Source organism: Agelaius tricolor, unplaced genomic scaffold (genome assembly GCF_023055355.1).
Source record: "Agelaius tricolor isolate 1412-34295 unplaced genomic scaffold, bAgeTri1.0.p SCAF_127, whole genome shotgun sequence".
NCBI classification, from domain to species: Eukaryota; Metazoa; Chordata; class Aves; order Passeriformes; family Icteridae; genus Agelaius; species Agelaius tricolor.
In genome coordinates, this window is record NW_027269387.1 from 72,941 (window position 1) to 90,000 (window position 17,060).

The 17,060-nt window shown below is 48.0% G+C and overlaps 1 protein-coding gene and 1 non-coding gene across 2 annotated transcripts in view; both read left to right on the top strand.

The window, feature by feature from the left end:
* Positions 1-1,259: 1,259 nt before the first annotated feature.
* Positions 1,260-1,332, top strand: TRNAK-CUU (transfer RNA lysine (anticodon CUU)). The gene has a single exon. It is a non-coding gene; the product is annotated as a tRNA-Lys (tRNA).
* A 6,776-nt stretch (positions 1,333-8,108) lies between these two features.
* Positions 8,109-17,060, top strand: part of TRIM7 (tripartite motif containing 7) — a 10,130-nt gene continuing 1,178 nt past the window's right edge. Inside the window, exons 1-7 of the mRNA XM_071420179.1 lie at positions 8,109-8,657; positions 9,414-9,509; positions 11,045-11,275; positions 12,957-12,979; positions 13,451-13,566; positions 13,991-14,026; positions 16,403-17,060. The exon at positions 16,403-17,060 is cut by the window's right edge and continues 1,178 nt beyond it. Coding sequence (XP_071276280.1) covers positions 8,241-8,657; positions 9,414-9,509; positions 11,045-11,275; positions 12,957-12,979; positions 13,451-13,566; positions 13,991-14,026; positions 16,403-16,920 — 1,437 coding nt within the window. The 5' untranslated portion in view covers positions 8,109-8,240 and the 3' untranslated portion in view covers positions 16,921-17,060. The remainder of the gene's footprint in view (positions 8,658-9,413; positions 9,510-11,044; positions 11,276-12,956; positions 12,980-13,450; positions 13,567-13,990; positions 14,027-16,402) is intronic.

A 17,060-nucleotide genomic window follows, 5' to 3' on the forward strand; every position in this document is an offset into this window, starting at 1 on the left:
CGGCCCCAAAGGCTTCGGGAGCAGCGAGACAGGGCATTAATCACCGCTAATTACCCCTGCCGCTAATTAAGACCCCTCAGGGCATCCCGGGGCGCTCCGGCTCCATCCCCGTCCCCCCAAATCCGCGCGGGATTTGCGGTTGGGTTCCCGAATTTTGGGGTTTTTTTGGGACGCGGGGACAGAGGGGGGACAAAGGGAGCGGGGGCGGTGTCCGGGGTTTGTCCGGGTGTTTGTCCAGGTGTCTGTCCGGCTGTTTGTCCAGCTGTTCCCCGCATTGTTCCGCGGTTTCGGGGTCGTTCAGGCCCCGAGGGCAGCGCGGGGATAAAGCGGGCGCGGGGCGGCGGCGCCGGGAGCCCCGGGGAGCGCACGGCCGGGTGAGGCACCGCATTTTGGGGGGGTTTCGGGGGATTTTGGGGCTCCCCTCGCGCGCTCCGTGTCCGTCGGCATCATCCCAGCATCTCCTCGAACTTGCGGAGAAACTGGGATTTTTATTTTTATGACCAATATTTTTAAAAATATATAAAAAATGTTATATATATTTTTAGTATGCTTTTATATAGCTAAAATATATACTTTTAAAACAATGGATTAAATTAAAATTAATTTTATGACTAATAAATATATAAAATATGCATTTTAGAATATATAATAAATATATTTTATATAATAAATATGTTTTATATAATAAATATTTTAAATATATATTTAAAATATATAAATATATAATATTATAATATAATAATATATAAATAATATATAATATATAAATAATATTATAATATTAAATATAAATAGATAAATATATAATATTAACTATATAAATATATAAATATTTATAAATTAAATTATTAAATTAATAAATAACCCTATATATTTAAAATATAGAATACGTTATATATATGCTTTTATTTTACTATGCTTTGATACATCTAAAATATATTTTTTAAAATAATGTATAAATAATAATACATAAATAGATGAACAAATGTATTATATGGTGTCTAATTTATGTATAAATCCATATAAAATATATAAATACACCGTCTAGTATAATAAGTAAATAAATAGATAAAATATATTTCAGCACATAAATATATATTTATTATTTTCATATAGTTTTATATTCTTTACTTTTATGTTTCTTATACTCAATTTAATATTTTTGAAACAGAAACCGGTTTAATTTTTAAATAATGTACAGAAACCAAATGAAACTTTTTCTTTTAGTAAAAAAGTAGTGAAAATAAGAGCCCTCAGGAGCCCGGCTAGCTCAGTCGGTAGAGCATGAGACTCTTAATCTCAGGGTCGTGGGTTCGAGCCCCACGTTGGGCGACTGATTCCTTTTTACCCAAATCGGATCTTTTTCCCTTTTTCTTCACCCAGATCCGCCTGGTTCGGGTTCATCTGCAGCGCTGTCTCAGCGCCTTTGGCAATAAAGCGCTTTTTTTCCTCATTAAATAATTTCATTCCCCGCAACCAAAACCACTAAACTCTCCAGAATTCCCCACACTTCCATTTTCTGGGTTATCTCAGGAGACGAACCAAGCTTCTCTCTGCTCGTTCTGCCCCAAAAGGCACAAAACAAAAGAAGTGGGAGGGTTTTGCTTTTTTGCCTCCCCACCCTATCCCAGGGCTGAGCACGGAGGGAATTCATCCCAGAGGTGAATTCGTGAATTCCTGATCCCTTCTCACCCCAGAGCCGAATTCCTGAGCCCTTCTCATTCCACACCTGAATTCCTGATCCCTTCTCACCCCAGAGCCGAATTCCTGAGCCCTTCTCATTCCACACCTGAATTCCTGATCCCTTCTCATGCCAGAGCTGAATTCCTAATCCCTTTTCATTCCAGGGCTGAATTCCTGATCCCTTTTCATTCCAGAGCTGAATTCCTGATCCCTTCTCATTCCAGAGCTGAATTCCTAATCCCTTTTCATCCCAGAGCTGAATTCCTGATCCCTTCTCATCCCAGAGGTGAATTCCTGATCCCTTCTCATTCCACACCTGAATTCCTGAGCCCTTCTCATTCCAGAGCTGAATTCCTGAGCCCTTCTCATTCCAGAGCTGAATTCCTGATCCCTTTTCATTCCAGAGCCGAATTCCTGATCCCTTCTCATCCCAGAGCTGAATTCCCGGGCCTTTCTTATGCCAGGGCCTGAGGGAACTCATCCCAGAGCTGAATTCCTGAATTCCCGAGCCTTTCTCTTTCCAGAGCTGAATTCCTGAACCGTTCTAATCCCAGGGAGCAGGGACTCATCCCAGAGCTGAATTCCCGAATTCCTGAATTCCCGAGCCCTTCTCACCCCAGGGAGCCAATGGAACCCCGGACCTTCCCCACCACGAAGCTGCTCCTGCTGGGGCTGAGCCTCCTCCTGTGTCTCGGAGCCGGTGAGCAGGAGAAAAAGAAATCAGATTTAATGGATCCTGCCCGTTTTTTCCCCCAAAATTCATCCCGTTTTCCCCCTCTGCCGCAGCCGAGGCCCTGCGGTGCCACCTGTGCAAGTACAAGATCCCCCTGATGGGCTGCCTGCGGGGCGCCAACGTGACGAGCTGCGAGCGCCGGGAGAAGTGCGCGCTGATCAAAACCTCCCTGGGTGCGTCCCCCGGGCTGTGCCCGCCCTCTCCTTCCCTTGTTTGATCCCTCCGTTCACCCAAATCGGATCTTTGTCCCTTTTGTTTACCCAAATCCACCCGGTTTGCAGGGAGCTTCTCCTTGGCCTCTTCCCCGTCCTCTCCTTCCCTTGTTTGATCCCTCCGTTCACCAAAACCTGATCTTTTTCCCTTTTATTTACCCAAATCCACCCGGTTTGCAGGGAGCTTCTCCTTGGCCTCTTCCCCGTCCTCTCCTTCCCTTGTTTGATCCCTCCGTTCACCAAAACCTGATCTTTTTCCCTTTTATTTACCCAAATCCACCCGGTTTGCAGGCAGAACCTGCAGGGAGCTTCTCCTTGGCCTCCTCCTCATCCTCACCCTCTCCTTCCCCTCAGGGAGGTTCTCCTGGGCTTCTCCCATCCCCTCCTTCCCCTGTTTTATCTCTTTGTTCACTGAAATCTGATTTTTTCCCTTTTATTTACCCAAATCCACCTGGTTTGCAGGCAGAACCTGCAGGGAGCTTCTCCTGAGCTTCTTCCCCACCATCTCCTTCCCTTGTTCACCAAAATCTGATCTTTTTCCCTTTTTTTTACCCAAATCCACCTGGTTTGCAGGGAGCTTCTCCTTGGCCTCTTCCCCAGCCTCTCCTCCCCGTCAGAGAGGTTAAAAAGGTTCAAAAAACTTTCAAAAAGTCGTTTTTAAGCCAAGGGCAGACCCTCTCTAGGGGGCAGGAGTTGTCTCAGTGGGTGCATCATGGAGATTTTTTCCTTTTATTGTCTGATTTTCCTTTCCTCTTAATTAAACCAAAGTGTGGCTTAATTTGGGAGGAGGGGGGGGTGCATTTCCTCCCCAAAACCCCAAAAATCCGATTTTCACGGTTTTTGTTTTTCCTCGTCCCCCCCTGCAGGTAAAATGACGCTTTACTACCAGCAGGGCTGCACCTCCGCCCTCAACTGCGGCCGGGAGCGGGCGTCGGACGCCGAGTCCCGCCTGAGCTCGCGCTACGCCTGCTGCGAGACCGACCTGTGCAACGAGGAGTGGGGCGAGGAGCGCCGGGACTGACGGGCCCCGCGACGGGACCGTGGCTCCGGGACGCCCCGAATGCACCTGACCCGGGGCTGGGCTCGGCAGCGGCAAAAATGGGGCTCGTTCACTGCAAAATGGCCTCGAGAATGAGATTTGTCAAAGAAAATCACACTCGATTTTTGTCTGCGTCTTGGATGGCTACTTTTTCTCCAGAATATCACTGCTCCCCATCCTAACCCTAACCCAAACCCAAACCCAAACCCTAACCCAAATCCTAAACCCAAACCCAAACCCGAAACCTAATCCAAACCCAAGCCCAAACCCTAAACCCAAACCCTAACCCAAACCCAAACCCTAACCCAAACACTAACCATAATCCAAACCCAAGCCCAAACCCTAAACCCAAACCCTAACCCAAACCCAAACCCAAACCCAAACCCAAACCCAAACCCAAACCCAAACCCTAACCCAAACCTTAACCCAAACCCAAACCCAAACCCAAATCCAAACCTTAACCCAAACCCTAACCCTAACCCAAACCCTAACCCAAACACTAACCCTAATCCAAACCCAAACCCAAGCCCAAACCCTAAACCCAAACCTTAACCCAAACCCTAACCCAAACCCAAACCCAAAACCAAACCCTAACCCAAACCCTGACCCTAAACCCAAACCCAAACCCTAACTCTAACTCTAACTCTAACCCTAACCCAAACCCAAACCCAAACCCAAATCCAAAACCTAACCCTAACCCAAACCCTAACCCAAACCCAAACCTTAACCCAAACCCTAACCCAAACCCAAACCCTAACCCAAACCCAAACCTTAACCCAAACCCTAACCCAAACCCAAACCCAAACCCGAACCCAAACCCAAACCCAAATCCTAACCCAAACCCTAACCCAAACCCAAACCCTAACCCAAACCCTGACCCTAAACCCAAACCCAAACCCAAACCCTAACTCTAACCCAAACCCAAACCCAAACCCTAACCCTAACTCTAGCCCCAACTCTTTAAAGAATGTTGTCTTGAGTTTGAAATTATTCTCAGTAGAAAAATGGAGCCTCTTTCGAGCATCCTCGCTTCTTGATGCCCGCTGAGACTGTGCAAGCTAAGAAATAAACCTGTGCCACCAGAAAAAATTTTCTGCAAAACCGTCTCACCTGATGAAGCTGTTGAGCAGAAAGTGTGAAAGTCCAAATTTAGTGTACACTGTTTTTTAAATTTCCACAGTGAGGCTTACAGGAACACACGACATTTGATTTCTGGTTTTCTTCTCCTTTCCTTCCAGTATCTACCAACATTTTGATTGATTCCCAAGCCGACTATTTATGCCCAAACACTTATGAAAAGACATTCCCATAAAAAAACCCGGCCCCCCACACAAACGCTAACATTTTCTCTCTCAAATGGGCCCCGCTGCGCATCCTGATTTAGTCTCAGCTCTAAAATAAACCCTCGGGCTCGGCACTGGCAGGGCTGGATCTGGCTCCTGTCCCTGTTTCCAGCTCTCCAGGCCCGGCATTCCCGATGCTCTGGGAGCAGCAGGCGGCCCCGAACACGATCCCGACACCCGAGCCCAAGGGCGAGCCAAGGAGCTTCCCCTGGCGGTTTTATTTATTTTAACCCCGGGGCAGGGCTGGGAATTTTGGGAGAGGAGCATCAGCTCGGAGCCGAGGGAAATAAAGGGGGTGCGTGTGTCCAGTAGACATTATTTAATCCATATATTTATGGGTATTTTTGGATATCTATTAATTAATCTATATATTTATGGATATTTTTGGATATGTATTAATTAATCCATAGATGTATGGAATTTTTGGATATCCAGCAATTAATCCATGTATTTACGGATATTTTTGGATACCCAGCAATTAATCCATATATTTATGGATATCCATCAATTAATCCATGTATTTACGGATATTTTTGGATATCCACCAATTAATCCATATATTTATGGATGCATTTACATTTCATTTCCCCCCTCCTTCTGTCGCTTCGGGTCTCCCAAGCTCTTCCTACCTGACCAACACACCTGTGGCAGGTGGGACACGCCCCACAGGGGCCGTTCCTGCCCTTTTGCCCCCAAGTTTGCACAGCGAGATTAATATTTTTTTTTTCACCGTTTTTGGGAAGAGGGAGGCAAAGCTTTTGCCCCTTCCCCTCGGAAGGAGCGATGAGGTTCCTGAAAAGGGTTAAAAGCCCCGCGGAGAAGCTCCGGCCTTGGGGACAGGTGGAGGGAGGCGCTGGAAACGCGAGAAACTTTGGCACGGAGAACTTTGGCACGGGGCAGAGCAGCAGAACCGGGAAGGAGGAGGAAGAAGAGGAGGAGGAGGAGGGAAAGACCTCGGCGGGTGCCCAGCATAGCAGCGATGGGGGAGGGCAGCGAATGGTGAGTGACACGGGAGGGGGCGGCGGTGACAGGAGGGGACAAATGGGGCACCGAGGAGCCGCAGCCCCAGCGATGTCCGAGGCGGCGGCGGCCGCGGCCGGGCTCCTCCGCCGCTGCCCGGGGCTGCCGCGGACCCCGTCCCGCTGGGACCCCGCTGCCACCCGGCTGGCGGCGCAGCTGGCGGCGTCCCGAGCCGTGCCGGGCCAAAGCCCGCCGGGACTGGGGCGGTTCGGGAGGGAGCCCCGGCCCGGCGCCTCCGCTCCGAGGTACGCGGGACACGGGGAGGGCTGGGCATGCGCTTGTGCCTCTGTCCATCTGTCCCTCTGTCCCTTGTCCATCTGTCCCTCTGTCCCTTGTCCATCTGTCCCTCTGTCCCTCTGTCCCTCTGTCCCTTGTCCATCTGTCCCTCTGTCCCTCCGGTGTTTATTTACAGATCGAAAGAAACGGGAGGTGGGAGAGGGTGAATTCCCCTTCCACAGGGAGTGATATAAATATATATAAATACTGATATAAATATATAAAAATGCATACAAATATAGAATTATATACGGGAGGTAGGAGAGGGTGAATTCCCCTTCCACAGGGAGTGATATAAATATATATAAATACTGATATAAATATATAAAAATGCATACAAATATAGAATTATATACGGGAGGTAGGAGAGGGTGAATTCCCCTTCCACAGGGAGTGATATAAATATATATAAATACTGATATAGATATATATAAATGCATACAAATAGAGAATTATATACGGGAGGTAGGAGAGGGTGAATTCCCCTTCCACAGGGAGTGATACAAATATATATAAATACTGATATAAATATATATAAATGCATACAAATAGAGAATTATATACGGGAGGTAGGAGAGAGTGAATACCCCTTCCATAGGGAGTGATATTTTTATATATAAATATACACAAATATAAAATTATATACGGGAGGTGGGAGAGGGTGAATTCCCCTTCCGCAGGGAGTGATATAAATATATATAAATATATAAAAATGTAAAATTACATAAATACATGAGAAGGGGCAGATAAACACGCTCAGAGGCGGCAATGCTCTGCAGGACAATCCCAGGGCCATTTTTGCTCATTAATTCCTCCAGCAGAACCTCTGGAACTGGGATTTATCTCCCCCCACAGCTCCAGATGTGTCCAAAACCCCGACTCGGAGGTTTTGGATAAGCAAGGGCTGCTTTCCAATCAGAATTTATGGATCACTGGGTCTGATTTCAGGTCCTCATTAGGAGAAGACAAATTGCTCTCCAGAGGATCCCACATTTCCCAGCCCGTGGTAACTTGAACCCCCTCAGTAACCGGGTGACCATCGCTCCCTCCTGTCCCGGTTTGCCCTGACAAGAACTCGGTGAAAAAGTGGAAACCACGATGTTATGGACAACCCCAGCCCTGGAAAAAAAATTAAAAATTAATTATCATTCCCACTTAATGCACCGCCTCCAAACCTGCAGAAAATACTTCCGGAAGGCCAAGGCTATTTTATTTTGAGGTGCAGGACCCCAATCCCGAGCTTGATCTTTGTGGATTTGGGAAACTCATGCACAGATCTCGCTAAGGACTTTGCATCCTCGTGTATTCCCTTTCTCCTGTTGCTTTTTATGGCCCCCGATGAGCCCTGGAGCTCAACCAGGTCATCTGAGTCCCCAACTGGAGTTTCAGGGCCGAAACTGGATTTTAACGAGGGCTCAGATGGTTCCTGGAGCTCAGCCTGGAGCAGCTGCTCCACGCCGGCCCCAGGGCTCGGGTTCGGCAGCGGCTGGGCCATAAATCAGCTCCGTCCGTGCAGAGCCGGTGGCACCCCCGAACGGGAGGGGATCCCCAAAAGGTTCTGGGGATTTTTTTTTGGATCCCAAAAGTGGATCGTCTTACCGCCTCCTTGCTGAAAAAAAGAAACCCAACCAAAAAACAAAATCCAAAAACACCCCCCCCACCCCCGAAAAAAAAAAAAGAAAAAAAATTTAAAATAAATAAATTTAAAAAAAAAAAAAAAAGCCAGCAGGAAGCTCAGGATTTATGGGCAGCGTCCCTGCTTTCCTTCGCGCCCCTCAGAGCCAGGTCCGGTGCCTGGGCGGGCGAAACCGGACACCGCGGGAGGGACCCCGGGCAGCGGCCGCGCTCCGGGCCGAGCGCCGCCCCCGGGGCCGGGCGCCAGCGCTGCCCTCCCCGCCGCGCTGAAACCCTTCCTGCCCCGCAGGAGAGAGGCCATGGCCGCCGTGTTCCTGCCCGGCAACCTCCAGGACGAAGCCACTTGCTCCGTGTGCCTGGAGTTCTTCAAGGACCCCGTGTCCATCGAGTGCGGCCACAACTTCTGCCGGGCGTGCATCGTCAAGAGCTGGAAGGACCTGGAGATGGATTTCCCGTGCCCGCAGTGCCGGGAGGTTTTCCAGAGCAAAAATTTCCGCCCCAATCGGCAGCTGGCGAACATGTCCGAGATCATCAGCCAGTTCGCGCAGCGCGGGGCGAAAGGAGCGGAGGAGGACGGGCTGTGCCCCAAGCACCGCGAGGCGCTCAAGCTCTACTGCAAGGACGACCGCAGGAGCATCTGCGTGGTGTGCGACAGGTCCCGCGAGCACCGCCCGCACGCCGTGGTGCCCGTGGACGAGGCTTCCGAGGAGTACAAGGTCCGTCCGTCCGTCCGTCCGTCCGTGCGTGCGAGCCGCGCTTGTCCCCGCGCTGTCACCCCGCGCTGTCACCCGGCTCTGCCTCGCCTCCCCAAAAAGCCGGGAGAGCTTCCCGGCCTCCCCAAAAAACCGGGAGAGCTTCCCGGCCTCCCCAAAAAACCGGGAGAGCTTCCCGGCCTCCCCAAAAAGCCGGGAGAGCTTCCCGGTCTCCCAGAAACATCTGGGAGAGCTGTCCCGCCCGGGTGCGCGCACCTGGCCCGGGTTTTCGGGCGGGATTCACCTCGCCGGGTGAGGGAGCGGCTGACAGACGAACAGCCGCGACTGACAGACAAACAGCCGCCACTCTCTGGGGGCTGGAGAGCGTCCAGAGATGAGCCGAGCTGATTAAAGCCGGGCTGACCTTTGCCGGTGGGAGCAGGGCACGTCCTGCCCCTGGCACGCTCCGATCCCGCTTTTTGGGGAGGTTCTGGTGGTCCTGGGGGCCGCCGCGGGGATTTCGGGATTTCCAGGCGAGCGCATCCCGCGTTTCCCTCCGTTCCCGCTTTTTCGGGAGGTTCTGGAGGTTCTGGATTTCCCGGCGAGCGCATCCCGAGTTTTCCTCCCTCTTTCCTGTTTTTTGGGGAGGTTCTGGATTTCCCGGCGGGCGCATGATGAGTTTTCCTCCCTCCCCATCCCACCCGGCACAGAGCAAACCCCGCGGGCAGAGGGACGAAAAGCGACACCCGCAAATCATCTTGTTGTTGTTGTTGTTGCCAGGAGAAAATCAATGCGCGCTTGGATTTCCTGAGGAAGGAGCGGCAGGAGCTGCTGGAGTTCAAAGTGAACGACGATAAAAAAACCCAGGAGCTGCTGGTGGGTCCTGGGGTGGGGCGGCGGGGAAGTCTGGAGCCTCCCAAAAAAGAGGAAATGGGAATTTTTCTCCTCCCTCTGCCCCTCCACCATCAGGCAGAGCCTCAGCAGCCCTCGGCAATCGGGCTGGAGCATCTCGGAATTCTCTGGAATATCTCGGCTGGCCCCGGGGCTCTGCTCCACCCTTCCTCTTCCTCAGCACATCACCCCTGTGGCGGCAGAAGGGAAAAAATACCCGGCCCGATGAAAATAATTCCTCTCCCAGGCCATTCCTCCCCCACGAAAAGTGATTTTTGGGAGATCCTGACGCTGCTTCCCAAGGTTTTAGTGCGGGAATTCCGCCCCCCTGTGATTCCTCGCTGTGAAAAACGCCAATCATTTCTTTATTTAAATTTTAAAAGTTTAATAGTAATGAAATGGTCATAAAAATAATAATATAATTAGAGTGATAATAATTTGGACAATTTGGATTAAGACAATATGAAACAATAAAACCAGAGAGTTATGGACAGTCAGGGTGCCTCTTTCTGGGCAAAATAAGCCCGAAAAAGGACGCGTGTTTAGAGAGGATTAACCCTTAAAAGCAGCAGCCTGTTGAATATTCATACATCTCATTAGAGATGCATAAATTCTATTCAAACAAAGGATTTTGCCTGGTCAGTGCCAGCTTCTTCCTCTTAATCCTAAACGGCATTTTCAGGGCTGAGCAAGGTGGGAAGAAGTTCATTTTTCCTGAAAATGGAGCAATAATTTCTCTTTCTCTGAAATATTTCGGTGTCCTGTGGCTCCCGTCTGGTGCCAGTACCTCATTCTTTTCTTAAAAAAAAAATATCCCCCACACACAGTTCCTGTTTTAACTACAAAAGTTGCCTTTTAACCACAAAACTACATTGACCATACGATTAAAATGTTAACACGGCACTAATAATCAACGCAACAAAACACAAACAGTAAATGCATGTGTAAAAACATAAACTGTAAATATCTGTATAAAAACACACGCAGTAAATATCTGTGTAAAAACACATGCAGTAAATATCTGTGTAAAAACACATGCAGTAAATATCTGTGTAAAAACACAAACAGTAAATATCTGTGTAAAAACACATGCAGTAAATATCTGTGTAAAAACACACGCAGTAAATATCTCTGTAAAAACACACGCAGTAAATATCTGCGTCAAAACACACGCAGTAAATATCTGTGTAAAAACACATGCAGTAAATATCTGTGTAAAAACACATGCAGTAAATATCTGTGTAAAAACACAAACAGTAAATATCTGCGTAAAAACACATGCAGTAAATATCTGTGTAAAAACACAAACAGTAAATATCTGCGTAAAAACACATGCAGTAAATATCTGTGTAAAAACACATACGGTAGATATCTGTGCCAAAATGCAGTAAATATTTGTGAAGAGCCATTTAATTTGCATTTTTCACACTCACCCCTCCCTGAAGAAGGCCCCAGCCCCACCTCCCGACCTCTCTTCTGAAAACCCCTTTTTTGCCTTTCTTTGCCGTTTTTCGCCCCAGAAAACCATCGAGGCCGAGCGGCAGAAGCTGCTCTCGGACTTCGAGCGGCTGCGGCAGTTCCTGCACGACCAGGAGCACATCCTGCTGGGGCAGCTGGAGAAGATGGAGAAGAACATCTCCCGGCGGCAGAACGAGAACATCACCGACCTCTCCAGGGAGATCACGCTCCTCAACAAGCTCATCGCCGAGCTGGAGGAGAAAATCCAGCAGCCCATGCTGGAGTTCCTCAAGGTGAGGCGTCAGCTCTGGGTCATTCCTCATTTTTCAGCGCTGTTTTGGGGGTAAAAGTCCTTTTTTTTATCCTGCTTTTAATGAGTGGAAGGTGCAAGGAGGCGCCCGAGTGCCCCAAGCTCTCTCTGCCTGAGGGACAGAATATTCCCTGCAACTTTCAATGATTTGTTTTTTTTTTCCTCCATGAACCCATCTGGAACTTTCCTAGCACCCCCAAGCCCTCAGTTTGTGTTCATGGATCCTGTAGGGATGATTTTGGGGGTAAAAGTCCTTTTTTATTCTGCCTTTAATAAGTGGGCGGTGCAAGGAGGTGTCTGAGCGTCCCAAGCTCTCTCTGGCTAAGAAACAGAATTCCCTTCAACTTTTAATGATTTTTTTTCCTCTCTGAATTTTTTTAATTTTAAAAGTTTAATAGTAATGAAATGGTCATAAAAATATAATTAGATGGTCATAATAATATGGTCATAATAATATAATTAGAGTGATAATAATTTGGACAATTTGGATTAAGACAATATGAAACAATAAAACCAGAGAGTTTTCTGGACTCTTCTGGCACCCCCAAGCCCTTGGTTTGTGTTTATGGATCCTACAAAGGCGTTTTGGGGGTAAAAGTCCTTTTTTTAGTCTGCCTTTAATGAGTGGGTGGTGCAAGGAGGTGCCTGAGTGCCCCGGGCTCTCTCTGCCTGAGGAAATAATGTTCTCTTCAACTGTAATGATTTTTTTTTTCCTCCTGTGTTTTTCCAGAGGTTTCTCCGTGTTTTTTCCCTGTGTTTTTCCAGGGATTTTTCCCGATTTCTTTCCTGTGTTTTTCCAGGGATTTTTCCCGATTTTTTCCCTGTGTTTTTCCAGGGATTTTTCCCGATTTTTTCCCTGTGTTTTTCCAGAGGTTTCTCCGGGTTTTTTTCCTGTGTTTTTCCAGGGATTTTTCCCGGTTTTTTCCCTGTGATTCTCCAGAGGTTTTCCCGGAGTTTTTCCCGGATTTTCCCAGGGAGCTGTCCCAGACCTGCACAGGGTTAAACTCCCTGCCAGGCTGCCTCCTGGGCACTGTCAATATTTGCAGAAGTTTTCAGGGCTTGGCTGTGGGTGGGAATTCGCCCCACGAACAACAATCGGCATTTTATTTAAAAAGCAGCTTGGGAACAACAATTGGCATTTTTTTGGTTAAAAAGCAGCTTGGGAATAAAATGCCGATTGTTTATTTGAAAGCAGCTCTGGGCTGGCTTCAGGGTCCTTTTTTCAGCCCCTGGGGGTGGCTCTGGAATGTGTTCTGAGGGCAGAACAGGCAAATAATGGCTCGGTTTTAATGGTGTTGGTTTGTGGTGTTGCAATTTTATTTTATTGAGCGCATTTGAACCTTAAATTGCCCTCCAGGATCCACCCTGCCTGAAGGAAAATCACTTTATTTACCCTGCCTGAGGGAAAATAACTTTATTGAGTGTGTTTGAACCTTAAATTGCCTCCACTGCATTTTGTGTACATTAAAGCGCTTTGTTTTGTACAATAAAGCGCATTTTTTGTACAATAAACTGCATTTTGTGTACAATAAACTGCATTTTGTGTACAATAAACCCCGGTTTATATAAAATAAACTGCATTTTATTCCTGCATTTACTGCCTGGCGTCCCACATCCCTCGTTCAGGCTCTCTCGACTCAATCTCTCTTTATTTTCCTTTCCAGGACGTGACGGGCATCATCAGCAGGTGAGGAATTCCGCTCTCCCCGCGGCCTTTGGGTTTCCAGCCCTGCCTGAAGCTGCCCCGTCCAGGCGCCCCTGTGGAATTTCCCCTCCCGCTCTCTCCGAGCCCTGGATCTCCTCCAGATTCCTGAAAATCTGATTTTCACCGTGCGCTTTTCCTGTCAGGGTTTTTTTTTCCAAGGATTGAGACCAAAAACTCCAAATTCCCTCATTTGCTCACACTCATTTCCCCCAGCGCAGGCGCCACCGATTCCTAAAATCGAATTGGAGCTGGTGGAGGTGGGGAGGGGATCACGCCAAAAAATCCCCCCCACCACCCCGAAATCCACACCCAAATCCTGGTTTTTTCACCCCAAGGAGGATGAAATCCCAGTGAGGTGCTCGGGGTGGGATGGGAGAGGAGCGTGGGTGGCAAACGGGGCTGGAAATGGGGGAATTTCCACAATTTCCTCGTTCCCCTGCTTTCCCTGGGCAGGAGCGATGAGGTGAAGTGCCAGAAGCCCGTCCCCGTCTGCACCGACATGAAGATGCACGTCTGCAACTTCTCCCTCAAAACCGTGGTCCTGGAGAAGGTCTTGAAGAAATTCCGAGGTGGGCGGAAAAAAAAAATAAAATTATAAAACATTAAAAAACAAAAAACCAAAAAAAAAACCCCCCAAAACAACAACAACAAAAAACAAAAACAAAAACAACAACAAAACAAAAACAAAACAAAAAAACCCCCAAAAATTTATGAATAAAAAATTAAAGTATAAAAAAATAAAAATAAAATTTATAAATATAAAATATAAAAAATATAAAATATAATATATAAAATGAAAATAGAAAAATGAGTAAAATATAAAAAATAAAGAATAATTTCATTTCAAGATAGCCAAGCCCCGGGTTTGCAGGACACCACTAGATGGCGCTGAGAGAGTTGGAAATGCAAAATGCACCGAAAAGGGCAAATCCAGGAGAGAAAAAACCAAATAATTGTGTCCCCATTCACGCCCCTCTCTTCTCTCCTTTTCAGAAAACCTGCAGGACGAGCTGGGAAGAGGTGAAAAAGGTAAAAAAAAAAAGATTTTTCACACATAGCGCCCAGAGCAAAGACTCAGAATTGTGGTTGTATTTTGCAAAGCCAAAAGAGAGGGGGAAAAAAAAGAAAGGAGAAAGGAAAAAAAAAAAAAAAAGGAAAAGACACTTTAGATTTCTTTCTTTTTTTTTTCTTTTTTTTTTTTTCCTTAATTTCTTCTCTCTCGATGATTTCCAGATCCTGCCTGCTCAGCTCCAGAGCCCAAAGCCGATTTTTGTAACTGACGCCGGGGATCTGACAGCTCAGCCAGGTCCTCTCTGCCTGTTTGCACCTAACAAACCCACAGATTTCAGACCAAAAAAGCCACTCCAAGCCACAACTTTGCCAAACTTGCTCTGCTGGGCTCCTGCTTCCGCCAGGGAATTGGGATGGAGGCCTCAGAGGGGTTAAATCCCAGCAGAATTCGGTTAATTCCTTAAGTTATTTAAGAATTCAAATTAAATCCCAGCAGAATTTGGTTAATTCCTTAAGTTATTTAAGAATTCAAATTAAATCCCAGCAGAATTCGGTTAATTCCTTAAGTTATTTAAGAATTCAGATTAAATCCCAGCAGAATTCGGTTAATTCCTTAAGTTATTTAAGAATTCAAATGAAATCCCAGCAGAATTCAGTTAATTCCTTCAGTTATTTAAGAATTCAAATTAAATCCCAGCAGAATTCGGTTAATTCCTTAAGTTATTTAGGAATTCAAATTAAATCCCAGCAGAACTTAACTAATTTTTAAAGTTAATTAAGAATTTAACTCCTTTTCATGGGAGAGGTCATGAATTTGAGGGGCAAACCCCATCCACACCCCCTTGGTGCGAAGGTGCCCAGAGCAGCATTTTCAGGAGAAAAAACTCTTTTTTTTTTTTGCTTTTAAACCTATGGTCTCCAGCCTGGGGACCTCAAAGGAGAGGACAACCCACGGGCTGGACCTTTTCCAAGGATTCTGCTCGCAAGGAGCATCCCCAGGCACCTCCGGAAATGCCAAAATTTGGCAGAAAACACCAGAAACCACGGGAAAAGCCAAAGGCCCCTCGCTGCATGCCCAGGGGGGTGGGTGCATGTGCAGAGGCGTCACTCGCTGTGGTTGAACCTCAGACCCAAATCCTGACAATTCCTGACAATTCCAGGCGCTGGAGATGCCCCAGGAAGGAAAACACCCTGTTAAAAGGTGCTTTAAAACAATAACAACAACAACAACAAAAAGATTTTTTAAAAAGAGATTAAAAAAAAAGATTAAAAAAAAGATTTGAAAAAAAGGGCATTGATGAAATCGGCGAGTTCCACCCTGTTTCCCCATGGGTTTGCTGGTGGGATTTGCAGTCTCTGATGCAGGAGATGCAGGAAATGCAGGAAATGCAGGAAATGTAGGGTTTTTTTGGCCACTTTTTGGGGAGGAACCTGGCGCTTAAGTTTTGAAGGGAAAACGACCCCAGCCTGTCCCTGTTTTGGCTTTCCCCACATTTACAAAGCGCTCTGAGGTTTTCAATTCCACCGTGTTTCTTTTGCGAATTTTTTATGCCAGTTCCTGACCCAAACCTGTGAATTTTGGAGAGCACAAAGGCCTTTTATGATGCTGCACCTGCTCCATTTTAGACTCCCCCCAAAGTGTCTCATGGATTCGTGGTGACTTTGCTGACTACAACCACAATTTGAGGTCACTTCCTCTGAGTTTGGAAAAGGGGAAACAAAAAGCTGTTGGGACCAGGCTGCATTTGCGTGTTTGCTTTGGGCTACTCCAGGTGGAAATACGCCCTCGGGTCGTGGCTTCCCACAAGGATTTGGGTGCTTTTGGGGTGGTTTGGGGATCAAAATTCTGAGATTTGCGATGCCAGGGGGGTGCGGAGCCTGCCTGTGTGTGTGAATGAGCTGGAAACCAAGATAAAAAAAAATCAATTTATGTGGAAAAAACCATTCTTGATCATCTTTGCTGCTGATAACCGCAAATTATTTGCATGTGCTTTTATGGCGTTGTCTTCTCTCCTGGTGGCCTTGTGTTGTTGTCACCCCATTTCTCACCAGATGCTGCATGAGATAAACCCCCCTTGAGGGATTTGGGGTGTTCATGGGGGTGTCTGTGTGGGCTGTAGGGGTTTTGGGGCTGGGCTGGGATTACTGAGTTCCAGGCTGGGATTATTGAGCTCCAGGCTGGGATCATTGAGCTCCAGGATGGGTTTATTGAGCTCCAGGCTGGGATTATTGAGCTCCAGGCTAGGTTTATTTAGTTCCAGGCTGGGATTATTGAGCTCCAGGCTGGGATCATTGAGCTCCAGGCTGGGATTATTGAGCTCCAGAAACTGAGCCGCGCTTTTCCCTGCCCAAACCCTCGCTGAGCCCTGACCGCCGTCTGTCTGTCCCCAACAGAGGACCTGACCCTGGACCCCGACTCTGCCAACCACCTGCTGATCCTCTCGGCCGACCTCAAGAGCGTCCGCATGGGCTGCAGGAAGCAGGAGCTGCCCGACAACCCCAAGCGCTTCGACACCAACTCGCGCGTTCTGGCCTCCACGGGCTTCAAGTCGGGGCGGCACTACTGGGAGGTGGAGGTGGGGCCCTCGGACGGCTGGGCCTTCGGCGTGGCCAAGGAATCCGTCCGGAGGAAGGGGCTGACCCAGTTCTCGCCCGAGGAGGGCATCTGGGCCGTGCAGCAGAACGGGGGCCGCTACTGGGCCGTGACGTCGCCGCAGCGCACGCCCTTGTGCCTGGGCGGCCGCAAGCTCAGCCGCGTCCGCGTCTACCTGGACTACGAGGGCGAGGAGGTCTCCTTCTACGACGCCGAGAACATGCAGCACATCTTCACCTTCAACGTGGCCTTCCAGGAGAAGGTGTTCCCCCTGTTCTCGGTCTGCTCCACGGTCACCTACATCAAGCTGTGCCCCTGAGGCGCTGCAGGTTGGGACGAGTCTCTTCCTGCTCGTGCCCGTCTCCAGAATGAGGAAAAGGATCTCCAGAACCCCTTTTCCGACTGATTTTGGTGCCCAGGAGCCCGGGCACTCCCAGCCCTCCCTCCTGGACTGTGGTC